The following is a 15,011-nucleotide window of genomic DNA, read 5'->3' as shown; positions in this document are numbered from 1 at the left end:
ACAAAAACATAACATTAATAATCATGTCTTGTGTGTGTGAGAGAAAGATGAGAGAGAGAGAGAGCCAGGGAAGAGGCAGTGCATGGAAAGGGCAACAAGACCCATCGTATGGTGTTGAAAGGTCCATCCCATGCTCTGTCTCGTCCCCGCCTCCCTCGTCCATTGTCTCTACCCTCCGTACTTACTCAATTCAATGAAATCCGTCTCAAAAACCGCTGCTACTGCTCTTCTTCTTCTTGTTCTTGTACACGACAGACAGGTGATGAAACAATTTCATTGCAAACAAGAACAAGAAACTGTCTGATCAGTCAATTTTCTTACAACAACGAATTAATATCAGCCCACCAATTTATACCCATTACTTAGTTTTCATGGATTGGTTGGTGACGCATTCCGTTAGTACAAGTTTGAAGTACAAATTTGGGTGTGTTTGTTTGATAGTAATTGCAATACTGTACTTCCACCTTCTAGCTCGTACTTCTTGTGCACCTCACGTATGTATATATATATGATAATTTTCAATTAAATTATGAATTTTTACATTTTATTTTAATTTATATACCAAAATATTAAGGTACAATTGAACTTATATTTGAAAAGATCATGTAAATTTAATATTTTTTCCGGGTAATTATCATTTTATTTGGTGAAAAATGAGGTTAGTGCAGAAAGTAGATGTGGATGTGTGAGTCCAATGTTAGAGCAGTACAAGATTACTAGCTATACTTTCTCAACTCAAGATTACGAATGGTACTGCCTAAAGTACACCCAAAGCTCAAACAATGTTGTTGTTATTATAATAAAACTATTGCAAATATAATCATTAAGTTCAGACAGGAAAGGGACAATTCAGGGGGGAAATTTTTGGACATTTTAGGAATAACTAACTTTTTGTACATGTGATTCTTTGTTTTGTTGTCCGACGGTTAAATTATTTATTTTGAATCTTATCCGAAATTTAGAATTCACCATGTTACAATCATATAAATTGAAAATTGAGTTTGATTTACTGATAGATCGGTGAGACTATAGTGATCAAGTTGGAGAGTATCTCAAAAAAATTTGACGAGAGGGATACTCCGTTATGGTTAGGAGCCTTAATTGAGGTACCCATATTACAGGTTTATCCCGACTAGTCTAATAATTACCAAGAAGATGAAGAAATGGCATCCTCACTACCTTAAATTACAACCTCCAAATCTCATTACAAAGAGAAAACTAAAACCAGAGTACTTCAGATGAATAATTCTCCAGTCGTGTCGGTAATCCTTTCCCATCTATCAATTTTCTACAACACCAGCCTCGTTTTGTTCGAAAAGTTGCCGAAGGAAACGAGTCGACCAACTCTTCCAATATTTTACCTCTTGTAAGCTGAAGAACAAGAAAACTATTCCACCTGCAAAGGGTCCCTTTGTCTTTAACTGAAGGTTCATATATGAGACGACACCGGTGAGAAACTGTCAGGGGGAAAGTTCATTCAGTTGCTGATGAGCAGAGTTCGTCAGCAGCGACAAGTACGATCACAGGTTCTACTTCTGTTACTATCCAATCAGAAAAGCTCGAAAATGGCAGTTAAACATGTACATGAGCCCAATGAAAATGTCAATTTATACGTTACAGCTGTCTGTCCTGGTAATCAGTTATGTTATCAACATCATTTTTCTTCCCGAAGAACCTGAGGTTGGAGAAAAAGAACAGGACAGCAGACGTCAGTACAGTTCCTTTCTCGCACATTAACAAATACATACGCAGTTAATGGTAATGCGAATTATGCTCATTGAGGCAAGTAATCTTCCATATGCTGCCTACGGCTTGTGTAATGAAACTGAAGTAAAAGTCAGAAATCCATTGCTTCAGCGCAACAATGGTATTTTGATGATTTTCAAAGAAGCACCAAAATCCATATTGAAATAGAGTGCAATCGGCATCCCAGATGGTTAAGAGAAAACGATAAGAGCAAGTGCTCAAGAAATAATGAAGAACATCCCATTATGACACATAACTGAGTGCAATCATTAGCTACAATGCCAAGTATCTTAAAGAACCGCCATACAGTTCAGCAGAAGATAATGATACGTTCATGAACTTAGAACACAGGTTAACACAACTTCAATTCTTGCACCCATGATAAAACACACTACAAAGAGAAATTATTCACATTGTCAAATCAACATTAGTTTGCATCCATTAAGGTAAACTGGAGCAGCTGTGTCATTGTGTACTTACACGTTACGTGCAGCAAGAAATCATATTTTAATTCAAAGTTTAGAGGAGAATAGGTATATGCCTAGTTGAACACTTCAAATTACCAATTCCAGTTCTCTTTAATCAGAGAGTGAGCAACCCTAAATATAATACCAATTCCGCTTTCTATCCCATTAGTAATGCTATATCTAAATTACAATTCATGCTAAAATTATTTGAGGTTCAAAAGTTTCTTTAGATTCAAGGAGAGAATTAGAAAAGCCCATATGACATAAAATAGTTGGGAAGCCACAACATATGCAAATCCAAGATGCAACTCCATTGCCTGGAGTTCGAAGGTATTCTACATGTGCAGTCTATCAGTTCTCTCTCATTGACGATGGTATGCAAAATGCAAGTAATACTCTGCAGTTTCCACATCTCTCAGTAAATGGAATTATATAAGAATAGCATAGACTGCTACATCTCATAGGGTTTAATCGAATTGGAATTGGTTGATTATGCAAATGGGCTCAATTATATTTCATTAGAAATTTTGTACAAAGGCGGTGCATGGTAGGTTACTAAGAAACATTTGAATTCTACGAACAGAAGGGAAATATAAAACAGGAACTTAAGTTTGGATTCCATATGGTTTAAACTTAAAAAGAAACTTCATGTGCTGTATTATTCAAGTCCTGATGACAAATTTATTGATAGTCAAGTCACTGAATATACAGATGAAAGATTGTCATCTCCACAGGAATAAAGCCAACTTATTCAGAAGAGGGGAAAAAAACAAAAAATTCAAGCAGAAAATGATGAATTGCTTCTATACTATCTATTCCAGTTCATACCTCCTTTTTTACACTATCTGGTTTAAATTAAAGCAGCCAATCAAAATGATTAATTCAAATCAAATTTTAGTTCAGCAGACCCGGCCGCCCTAATAACAAACACTTAAACATAGTAGCACATGTGTTAGATGACTATGAAGCTACATAGATCATACAGAAAAGTTAACTCTTGAGAACAACAGCAAAGAAAGGATAGATGCACAGAATTACTCATTGTGCTTTCATTAAGGTTAGTAGGAACAGGTCGTGACTGCATGCTCAAGAACGAGTAGTTAGATAAATATAAAAAGTGCTGCCAAAAGCAAGACAATGTACTTACATAGCTTAGCACTCCAACAAAAATTCTTTACAAGTCGACTTGTTATGCCCAGTACCCTTGCACCTACTGCATTGCAGTTGACGTCTCCCTGCATCATGTGAACTAACTCTCTTAGTGGTAGGCCGGCCAGGTGGGCGACGAGTTGGAGGTGGGGTTACAGTCACTGGCAACTTAGAACTTCCCTTCTGCCAAGGAGCATCTATATTTGAAATAGGATGTACTGACTCTGAATATGTTATTCTATAGCTGTCAGTAGTGAAGTATCTGGAACAATAATCATATGGATCACGGCCAAGACAACTAATGACTGCAATTGCATGACAGCAAGGCAACCCCGTCAGCTGCCAAACCTTACAAGTACAATCACAACTATCAACATCAACAGCTTCTATAGTATCTCCACGGACCTCAAATCTGTTCCCACCAGATATTAATACCTGAAGAGTCCTGACTTTGAGGCTTTCTTTCTCTAGCTTTTCCTCCATTGACGGAGTCAACCTTCTTAACCATTCGATTGATTCGGTCCGCCGGGAATAAATCAATTCCATAATCTTGCTACTTATCGCATCAACCATCTGGGTTATTGGCAATTCGTGTGCATCCGATACCCAACTATAAAACAGCTCCCCGAAGTTGGACGTCATGTGGTAATATCTTGCTCCTTGGAAGAATGCATTTGCCCAGTGAACAGGCTCACTTTGCATGATCCAATTGTATGCTTCCACAGAAATACTTTTTATGCTTTCCACACACCTCTGAAAGCCTTCTGGTGCAGGGGCATGGGCTGCACTGTATAAATCCTCAACCATAAGGCGCTTTACTTCATGAGAAAATTGCCCCTTCACATCTCTAAGCAGTTCCTCCGACAGATAGCGCAGACAGAAGCCATGATATACATTGTCATCCTGAAAAACTTCAGCAATTGATTCTCTCAATCCTTTCTCTCTATCCGCCACAAAAGTTAATCCACGACACGTTGATAATGCAGCTTTGAGTTGTTGCAAAAACCAACGCCAGTTGTCCTCAGATTCGACGTCTACAATAGCAAAAGCAACAGGGAAAAATCCATCATCCCCATCAGCAGCAGTAGCTGCCAACAGAGAGCCTTGGTATTTTGACTTCAAAAATATGCTATCTAGGAAAAGCAAAGGGCGGCAGCCTTGTTCAAAGCCATACAAAGAAGCATGAAAGGAAACAAATAGGCGATGAAAACTTGAGTCTTCTTTAGTGGAGAAAGCGGCTAGACTTCCTGGATTTGTTTCCATTATCTTCTCACAGAAAAATGGTAACTGACTATATGCCTCTTTATAGGAACCCTGAAGCTGTTCCTTTGCAATTTCTTTGCCCCTCCATGCCTGAAAGTAGTTTAGTTGGACTCCATATTCCTGTTTGATGTCGTTAACAATGTCCTTGGGCTTATAGTTTGGGAAAACTTTAAGTTTCTCCTTGATGATGCTAGCAACCCAACTTCTTGTGGCTTGATAACCAGTTGTTACCACAGAACCTTCACAGGTATGTGTTGGATTCATTTTCTTAATACAAATGAGTGGGGTGGTCGACAATCTTGATGCGTGAATCCTCCATGGACAACCCTCTGCTTTGCATTTTACAGTCACACGATGACTATCATTCTTCTTGTACTTAAAAGCAAACTGATGCGCAATCGCATATTTTCGCAACTCCTCACGAAATTCATGAACACTGTTGAACCTTTGGCCCACACCAGTAATATTGTTCTGCCACTGCTGTGCAGCTTTAGCATGCTTTTCATCATAGGAGCCAGCGAAAGACATTGGCAAAGGCATTTCGTCAGGTAAAGGCATTTCACTTGGTATGTCGGTTTGGGGCTCATCATGGTTAGTATCACCAACCACATCAAAGTTGGCATCAAGCAGAAGAACAGGCTTGTTTATGTCGTCCAAAACATCATTCACTATAGTTGCAGAAGCATCAACAGGAACCTCACCCTCTGATAACGTTGTCCTACTCGACCTGCAAGAATAATTTTCCCACATGTTTCATGCATGGTAAGAATAATACAATCCGTTTGTAGAAAATTATCTACCTACTGCCTGGCATGTGGGATACATCAGGGGCAGCAACTTTTTCACTCATAACATATATCTCGGCGGTCTCAGAGTCATCGTGGAACTTGATCATGAGTTTGAGGTCTTTGTCATTGGAGATGCTGATAAGAGTCTTCTTATTCCCAGGAAGGAAATACTTGATGGCCATGGTATCAACATTGCAATTGAACATCTCTGCTACCTCCAACTTAAAATTCTTAAACTTCATTTTCTCATCAATTTCCATAGCATGAGCATCACCACCACTGTAAGAAAGTATACCATCTTCATTGGTCTCAAATTCCCCACCTGACTGACAGATTGCTATAACTTTCTTCCCAACCATGGTTAACTCACTGTTTAATGGAACAAATATTAGAAAAGGCACAAAACCCATAAACACCGATTATATAAGTACAAGCGAGAAAAGTGACTTCAGAATATTGAAATATCAAGCATGCATCAATCTAATCACTGAACGCCTTAAGAGTTACCAAATCAATCTGAACCTAAAGTGTCTAAACTCCGAATCCCTCATTTAAACTGTAAAGTTATCTATTGGTCATCCTCAATCCCTCAGGGGTAAATTTGAGTGTAGAAGCACAGAGGATTGTCTCATAAAGTAAAAAGACTGTGCGAAAAGGAGGTACTTTCTCATTTGCAAATAACAATCAGAGGCAGTCCACCAACTATGCATTGATAGTAACATCTTCAACTTCTGTCTGCCTATTTGGCAAGACAAACCAAACCATCCGTTGCCCTAAACAGGCGCAACAAGAAAACGCAACACAACCCAAAAAGGAAGTTGAAAAGAAGAAAAAGAAATACAAAACAATAATCACAAACTTTGACTTGCAAAAAGTTGAATAATTTCAAGTGTGCAGCATATGTGGCCTTCTGCACATTATTGCTAGAATTAATTCACAATGGGAACCCCCACGATTTCAAGCAGTATACACACACACACACACAAACTATAGTAAACATATAAACAAAGATCAACTACAAAAAAGGAAATTCAACAAAATCGAGTCTTAGAACTGGCAAAACCCACAAACCCTAAAACCACAACAACGCAACTGAACCAACAAGAAAAGCACCTTTTAACCAAAGACTTGGGCTTTAGGCGATCCGGGATGAGCAATTAGCAAAAGGGTTCCTCCAAGATCGCCTCAATCTTTGATTAAAACTCTTGCAAGAAAGAGAGGGATGGGAGAACGAGAGTGTTTTGTAATAAATAATAGAATCTTGAGTGTGGATCCCTCGCAAGAAGTTGGTGATGTACACAGTTCCAAAAGGGTGGAAAGGACTTATGATTGTGATTAGATTTACGCACAAAGAATTTACAGAAGGATTGGATGCGGTTAAATATGGGCGTTTGGGTTTCGGATTCCAATTGTGGAAGCATGCGAGGACGTGGCTGTCCCCAACAATCCAATCCCAATGCCAATCCCAATCATCTTCAGATGAGCTTTGAGGTTGACCTATACATAAACATGGTTATTTTCCTTGTCGTTTGAGGTTTGGCTTTTGCTCCTACCAATTAAGGTGTTTTTTTGTTTTTCGGTCGTAACACCGTATCACGTTGTACCTACGTGCATAATTATATTAATATTTTTATTTTATTAAAATTTATAATTTATTTTTGTATGTTAAAATTTGTTATTGTGTACAAAATTATTTGATATTTTTTAATCAATAAATATTTATTTGAATTAAATTAAAAATTGAAACTTTGTATAATATATATTATGTCAATACCGATTATTATATCTACATGCAAAATAAATATTTATATGTCACTTCGATTTTATAATAGTATAAATATATATACTCGCGATGATATAAAAAAAATTATGATGTGAAATATTTTTTTTTTTTTTTTGTAAATTAATCAAACATGGTTTGAGGAGAGGGGAAAGATATAAGTCTTGTAAGAAGAAGAAACCTCGAGTCATGTGAGAGTGAAAAAATAAATTATAACTATGAATTTATTAAAAAGATAGAAATTTGTGAGAAAAAAATATATATGAAGAAGTGGGTTGAGAGAATATATATATATATATATATTGTAAGATTATTAAAAAAATATTAAAATTACTATTTTAATAATTTTTAAGAGAATAAATTAATTAAATGATGAATTTGAATATTTAAAAATTGGTACGATAAAGAGTTTTGTTTTATAAATAGTATGTATAGATGATAATTTTAATATGACAACTATAATAAAAAAAATATATTATTTTTTAATAGCAAATACTTGTAATAAATTAATACTTACTATTCAAATAGATAAATAACTACTATTAAAATCAAATAACAATCTGTATATCGATGGAACTTAGATCCTTCGTTTTATAATTATAGAATCTCAAATTCTCCGACTAAGAAGGCTTTGTAGTCATGACTCTAAGGTGGTGGATTCGAACCACACAACGTGTAAATGTTTCTACTTTAATAACATATATAGTTCTAATTTAATAATAGGTATTGACTATGTATAATTATCTGATATAAATGAATAGTATATGATTGTTATTATTGTTGATAATAGTTAAATATTATTATTTAAAAATAATAATTGTAATCTACTTGTTCAAAATAAAATAATAATTCATCGCAAGAAAAAAAAAATAGCCTCTATAAGCAATCAAGCCCTTATTCTTATGAGACCTTTAAAATTTATCATATATTTTATTGTTTTATTTGTTTATGAATTCATATATGGAGAAGAGACGATTGTTTAAGAAATGAAAATTTTGCTACAAGAAATCTAGAAATGACATTGACACTCTATACATGTTTGATTTGGTAGCATTATTTATATCCTATAATTATTACATTTTTATTTTTATTTCAACATTTAATCCCAAAAAAGATTATAGCTGAAATAAAAAATTAATAATATGCTTTAGTTCATGAATACAATATAAAAAACATAAATGCATATATATATATATATATATTTTGGCTGGTAGTATAGATAAGGTGTGTGTACATGTAGTCCAATACATTTTGAATACATAAATTCGAAATGAAGTTTTTAATTCGTAATCCAAAATTACAAAACAAACAATGATAAGAAATATCTTTTCACCAAGGCAAAATTAAAAGGTTATGTGATTTTTTCTATTAGTGCTAATATTTTACGTTCAAATCCTAATAGAAAAGCAGTAAATGTAAAGAAAGAATTTTCATAGGGAGTATAAATATAATTTCAAATTTTCTAACAAAAATATGTAATTTTCAGAGTGAATTTCAAATTTTCTAACAAAAATATGTAATTTTCAGAGTGAATTTCAAATTTTCTAACAAAAATATGTAATTTTCAGAGCGAATATAAGTGTAAGTATAATTCTTAAATGGAGGATAGGGGTAATTTTGCGGATATTTTGTCCACAATAGTGGAAACAATTCTAGCAACATGAAAAGAATAGCCAAGCACTGAGCAGAAATGGCCAGCAAAATGAAGTGGAGCCGCCTTTATATGGCAGCTGGTCTTAAGTCTTCGTTTTGGAGTCTTCGCCAGATTAACAAAATATTTGACATGGTATTTAATATAATTATAAATACATTCTCGTTGCGTAGAAAAATATAAATAAAAAAATACCCTTTAAATTCTGTCTCCCAGGTTTCCACTGTCCAAAATATGCAATTGAAAAGCAGTTAATTGTCAATAATTTCATTGCAAAACTAGCCCATCAGCAATACATTAGGCAACCATGTCTTCGAACCACGTTGTGAAATGAAATTATAACAGGATTGACACGTACAGACCGCTGCCCCGAAAAAAGGAGAGAATCCTGTCCTGAAATTACTATTCCTGAAGAACATCTTCTATAGAAAACAGTTTCAATGGAGATTACAGTCAACTAATTAAAATACAAGAGTCATACAATCGGGCGTTTCTGAGGTCTCAGACAGAGTAAATATCAGCAGGAGGTGTTAGAAATTTCCCTATTCTTCTTCACTGTCATTGCTAAAAACTGAGGCAATAGCTACCTTCGGCTTCTTGGCAGTGGTACTAGCAGAGCTCTGCTTCATGCAAATGTCGGGACATAAGAGAAACAGAAATTGTAACACCAACTCCCAAGAGAAGAATAAAGAGCAGCAATACATTCATGAAACAGAACCAACATAGAAAGTGATTAATATGAAGAACTTTTGAGTGATGAAGGTCAGTTAAAACTACTGAGGCAGTATGTAGTTACATGTTCATTGCTATTTCCAGTTAAAAGTGGGAAGATGTGATTTTTCTCAATTCGGCTTTCTATGGACCTGAAATGTTATTATATCTTTTTATTATTAGTAGTATCACATCAATATATTATTAAAATGTGTACTATTATTTATTAAGTTAATGGTTTAAATATATAAGCACATGTATAGATAATGTAATGATTGACATGAGCGGACGTTGGAAAAAGAGTGGAAATAGAAAATTCTTTTAAGTTGGAAACAACATGAAAAAGTGGAAATAGAAAATTCTTTTAAGTTGGAAACAACATGAAAAAAACATTTTTCTATGTCCAAAGGGAAAAAATATGCGGAAAGTGAATTGCAAATGAACACTAGCAAAGCCTAAGGGTCTGCGAGCCAAACCCATCATAGACAAGAATTTCAAACCAGTGCAAGTATATCTCAGCTATGCACAGAGCTTGCTCCAGGAATTGAAAGGAACAGATACAGATACAGATACACACACACATATATATATATATATGTGCATCCTTCTGAGGATGCAACTCACTACAAACAACCATAAAGTAGAGCAGCATTCATATAATACTTGGTGGATTGAATGTATGTATAACAGCAAGGCCCCTTTTAAACTAATGAAATACAGCTAAAGATAACAAGAATTCCTCTTTGCATACTGTACTGTTACAGTAAAAAGTGATTACTAGTCAGATTTTTTGTGATCTGAGCTTGAAGGTCCCAATTCTAAAGTAATCAAGTTCTCATTTTTGTTCCTTCATGGGCTGATAGCAAAGTGCAAGTTCAGTTACACACTCGAATTTTACTCATGGTACCTTCAGGCACCCGCTGAATGATTTTCGCTTTAGCTGCATCCTGAGGTATATTTACAATGTTCCAGTTCATAACCGAAAATGTGATTATAAAGACCTCTCTACTATAGACAAATGAATAATATGTGTACAATGTTTGTCCAACTTTTGTATTCATGCACATCTTTTCACTGCAGTTTCATTGTTGTTAGTAGTTATTTCTTAGTTTGTTTTTTGTCTAATTACTCTTTTCCACTCTTGTTCTGGGATGATCTACAGTACGTAGCACCTTTGCAAGAGGTGAGATGAAGGATAAGTTGTGGCAACTAGTAACTAGCTCTCATAATAATTAAACATCGAAAGCACAAAGAAATCAAATATTAGCAGCATAGTATAGAGCAATCTGAAAAAGAACAGAGCGAATACCCTAAGCATGCTGCCTTTTGCCGAAAATCCGAACTTTAGAGCTTTTCGCTGATCTTGGTCTGCAACTGCAGTAGCACTAGTTGTTGCAGCAGGAGTAGGAACAGTTCCAGTTTCCTCCTGATTCTGTATCTGCAGTTGCTGCTTATGGACATCAGCCCTGTAAGAAAGCAAAATGAAAATCTTAAGCAACAAAACATGGAAATAGCAACATATGGGACCATTTACATTCATCAATCATTAGTAAAAAGATAAAAAATGGTTGGTGAAACCGTGAAGGATAAGTAGGTACATCTGCATAAACTTTGCCATCTCCCTTTCTTGACGTTGTTGTTCCCTTTTCTGTCTATCATCACGACTGCTGCTTCCATGCATATCTCTCATTTGTTTGAACCTCTGAAAGCAAAATTACAAAAAAAATTCAGAGATGATAAAACAATCAACAAAGAACAATAACATAACCAGAACGTGACAAGGTATGCACTAAAATGTAAAATAACCTTTCTGTGGTTGTGGTCATAGGAGCTTAGATGAGCTTCAAACTCCATTGCCAATTTATACTGTTTGTTGCAGAGATCACAATAGAACACCTTCCGTATTTCTTTCACCTCACTTTGAATTTTTTGCTCGCGTTCTGCTATAACCTGGATTTTAATAATGTGCACGAAGCAGGCAGTAGAAGCCACCAGGTAATAAAAACTGCACGAAATTCTCAAGACCTTCCAAAGTTGATGATCCCTTTATGATATACCATTCCCATCAAAACACACACATAAATGCTATATGCTGCCTTCTGCTATTAAATGTATGTTTCAGAAAAAGTAAAGCATCAACTTCAAATTAACCTAGAGTTGAAAGTATTTTCTTTGACCACTAAGACGAGCAGAAAGGTATACCTCTCTCTTTTTGGCAAGTTCCTCGGTCTCTTCAACTTCAATATCCAGCTTTCTGCGCTGGATATTTTCCTCGGCTGTAAAATAATCATCTTCTTCTTGTTTACCAAGGCCTAGTTTAGCATCTCTTATTCCTGATTTGATTGGCTCAATAATTCCTGAAAATATAATATATATATACTAAAAATTAAGGAAAAAAATGCCATACCAGCAAAACATAAATGTCAAGATTCAGCACAAATGTTGAGACAAGATAAACTAGACAGAATGTTTGTAAACCACAAACTTATATGTTGAAGTAAAATTGGAAGTCACTTGTGAGCAAGTATTTTGTGAATCCAGCAAAAGGTATCAGCATTACTTGCTCAAACAGATATAGTATGGTTTCATTGTTAGTTTCTGAGTCAATACCCCCAATTACAAGTGGCACAGAAAGATCGTAACTACACCTGGTTATAGGTGGCATACAAAGATTGTAATGACAAGGTTAAGTAATAATATTAACTTAAGAACCCAGAACTTCTGTATAGACAGCAATCGAAAACCAACAGATATTAGAGAGTTGAAGGACATGGAATCATATACAAACTCAACAGGAAGTTAACAGCAGATCAATCCTTTAGATGTATGAAGGGCTGGAAGCAGCAAATCATATGAGAAAAGGCAGCTCATTACTATACAGACCTTGTTCATCTTTTCCAAGGCCCTTCCCTTTCCATCCCATCTTCTGAAGAAGCCTGAACCCAATATTAGATGAAGGCAGCTGTGTGTCCAACGATGCTTGCTCCACATTGTCCAAATCTACATTTTCTGTGACCCTATGATCAATTGGTAGACGGAAATCTTCAGCAAGATCCTCAAGAATAGTAGCCTCATATGCCTACATAAGGAAACATTAGAAAACATGTAATTCCATCACTGTTGCTGTTACTTTGTTGCCTCAAACAAACATGGCAAAGAATTGATCTAGATGATGCAAGATTAAGATTACATCAACACAATCTTAAATGACATACTTGCCTTTCCAAGACGGATCAAAGCCCATCTCATTCTATAACAAACAGCAGAATTGGCGGTAAAAATTATTGTTCATGTACAAGATCAGTGGAGATTTCCCAATTTAAACGCGACTGCCAAAAACTAACAGTACAAGATGGCATAACTCGAGAAAGAAGTTTAAACACAAATATTCAATGTAAAACCATAAGGACTGATCCAGAAGAACACATAAACAAACAAAGCACAGTCCATATGTTCCACGGGAAGGAGCACAAACACACTGTAGAGTCACAAACATGAAAACGAATTTTTCCCCTAATAAGCCTTGTTGTATGAAGCATGAAACTTATAAACAGGACATTTATTAGCCACACCACATCTACATGCCGACCAAGGAGCATATAATGATGATAAGCAAATAACTAAGAAGTATAAAGATAAATTAAATCCACAGAATCCTTACCTCATTGTTTCTCAGTTGCCTTTTATTGTGCATCTCTTGTTTGCCACTATACCATCTATTATCCATATTTTCAAGGAGGAACCCTAACAACAAATAGAAAGAAACATAAAAATTAAGATAAACAAACACATCATCTGTAACAAGAAATGCCAACACTCTAAATCTTCAAAACCCTGGAGGTATCTTCCTTCCTCTCAAACTGATAGATCTAACCTCTTTCAGCAGCTCATCTTATCGAGCTTCAGGCGGTAAAAAGGTATAAGTATTTTTCACTGGACTCTATTCTATCATACCAAATATAATTCTTCGGAAACAAATAACCAGTCAACTCCAGAAAAATATAAAAAAAGGTATGCGTATGTGCTCGAAAAAATACTGAATCCCAAACCTAATCCAATTGAATCACTTTCCTTTTCCCCTTTCTTAGTCAAGCACGCATAATTCTCCGGCAGAGGGTACTATATACATCAAAAATCATCAAAGAAATGCACAAGCAGAGACGCACAAGCATATATCCATCCTCATACATACATATACATATAAAATATACACACACAGACACTTACATACTCATAGATCATCACGTATTAACAGATATCATCTACAACTGCTTAAAGATCAAAGAAAAATAACCTCAATTATAAAATTTTTCCTTTGAAGAGAAAATGAGAATTTGGGTTTTGATTTTCTTTTGTAGGTCTTCACTTTAGGATTTCTTTGACAGGAAAGAACAACGAAAACGCTCGAATTCTTGGCATTTGATAAGCTCACAGGCCCCAAATTGTTAGAATGCTGAACCTCTGGGCTTTGTGATAATAATTATTGGGCTGGGCTTTCAATATGGACCTTTTAATATTTTTGGCCCAAGTAAGATAAATATCCACACATCATATTGGTTCGATTTTTTTTTTTAAAACTAATAGCGACAAATAAATTATAGTAACTCATCTCGATACACTAAGCTATACATCAATATGACTAGTAATAATAAATAAATTATAATAACTCACATAAAATGAAACACATGTCCGTTGAGATTCAAACCCATAATTTCAAACTTGTTTATGAAACTTCATTTTAGGCAAGATATGATTGGTCGATTGGATTTGACGTCATGAACTTGAACTGTACCAAAAAAAAACTTCAATTTTTAATTACTAGATTGAGACATCACTTACTAGACCAAAAGCACTAATGACGTAAAGTTACAGAATCAAAAGTGCAATTTTACCAATAAATTGACACTACAAAAAAATGAATTATCCCCTACATTGTAAATCACTACGGCTAAAAAATCATGGTAAATCAATACTATCTACCACGGTCGAATGGTCAAGCAAAATATCTACACATGGTTTTTAGTTATGGATAATAATTCAGCCTTGTCTGTGGAAACAAAGACTAATGGTTGCTGCACAGCCGTGATTGTTTTACACGAGCCATGATTTTTGGCGTGACCATAGTAAATTAATAATGGGAAAAAGTCACATTTCTTCTGGATATTTCTTTTATTGGCTGGCCAGCTGCAAAGTTACTTATTATTTAGAGCTGGAGCGCATTTAGCTGCTAAAAAGAATACGTGTCTGAACTTATAAATAAAAAAGTAACTTTTCATACCCGTATATATTTTTATATTAGTTTAAATGCATTTGCAACTAACAAATGCAAGAATATTGGAAAAAGTTTGATAAAGATGCAATAATCATTATTTGGCAAAATGCCCAAAATAAATTGAAGGGTTGGTAGGATGCCAAAGTAGAATTTTTCTTGTGAAAGCTTGCAAATCATGCTTACT

At 35.0% G+C, this 15,011-nt stretch overlaps 2 protein-coding genes across 7 annotated transcripts; both read right to left on the bottom strand.

The window, feature by feature from the left end:
* Window positions 1-1,156: 1,156 nt before the first annotated feature.
* LOC105172465 (uncharacterized) lies at window positions 1,157-6,953 on the bottom strand. Its single transcript, XM_011093903.3, has 4 exons — window positions 6,527-6,953; window positions 5,426-5,782; window positions 3,361-5,352; window positions 1,157-1,675 (listed from the first exon to the last, which is right to left on the bottom strand). The coding sequence occupies exons 2-3, from the start codon at window positions 5,770-5,772 to the stop codon at window positions 3,366-3,368; spliced, it is 2,334 nt and encodes a 777-aa protein (XP_011092205.1). The 5' UTR covers window positions 5,773-5,782; window positions 6,527-6,953; the 3' UTR covers window positions 1,157-1,675; window positions 3,361-3,365.
* Window positions 6,954-9,084: 2,131 nt separating this feature from the next.
* LOC105172466 (D111/G-patch domain-containing protein) lies at window positions 9,085-14,007 on the bottom strand. 6 transcript variants are annotated; one of them, XM_011093904.3, is made up of 8 exons: window positions 13,850-14,007; window positions 13,217-13,299; window positions 12,439-12,634; window positions 11,758-11,912; window positions 11,362-11,505; window positions 11,154-11,257; window positions 10,865-11,021; window positions 9,085-9,464 (listed from the first exon to the last, which is right to left on the bottom strand). In XM_011093904.3, the coding sequence occupies exons 2-8, from the start codon at window positions 13,280-13,282 to the stop codon at window positions 9,387-9,389; spliced, it is 900 nt and encodes a 299-aa protein (XP_011092206.1). In that variant the 5' UTR covers window positions 13,283-13,299; window positions 13,850-14,007; the 3' UTR covers window positions 9,085-9,386. The 6 variants fall into 6 exon arrangements, with proteins under 6 accessions (XP_011092206.1, XP_088742240.1, XP_011092207.1 ...); XM_088886114.1 differs by having other exon boundaries at window positions 11,758-11,934; window positions 12,439-12,572; window positions 13,850-13,978; XM_011093905.3 differs by having other exon boundaries at window positions 13,783-13,972.
* Between the last annotated feature and the right edge of the window lie 1,004 nt (window positions 14,008-15,011).

Source organism: Sesamum indicum, linkage group LG10 (assembly GCF_026168435.1).
Source record: "Sesamum indicum cultivar Baizhima isolate 11 linkage group LG10, ASM2616843v1, whole genome shotgun sequence".
NCBI classification, from domain to species: Eukaryota; Viridiplantae; Streptophyta; class Magnoliopsida; order Lamiales; family Pedaliaceae; genus Sesamum; species Sesamum indicum.
This window is presented reverse-complemented; position numbering and strand designations above follow the sequence as displayed.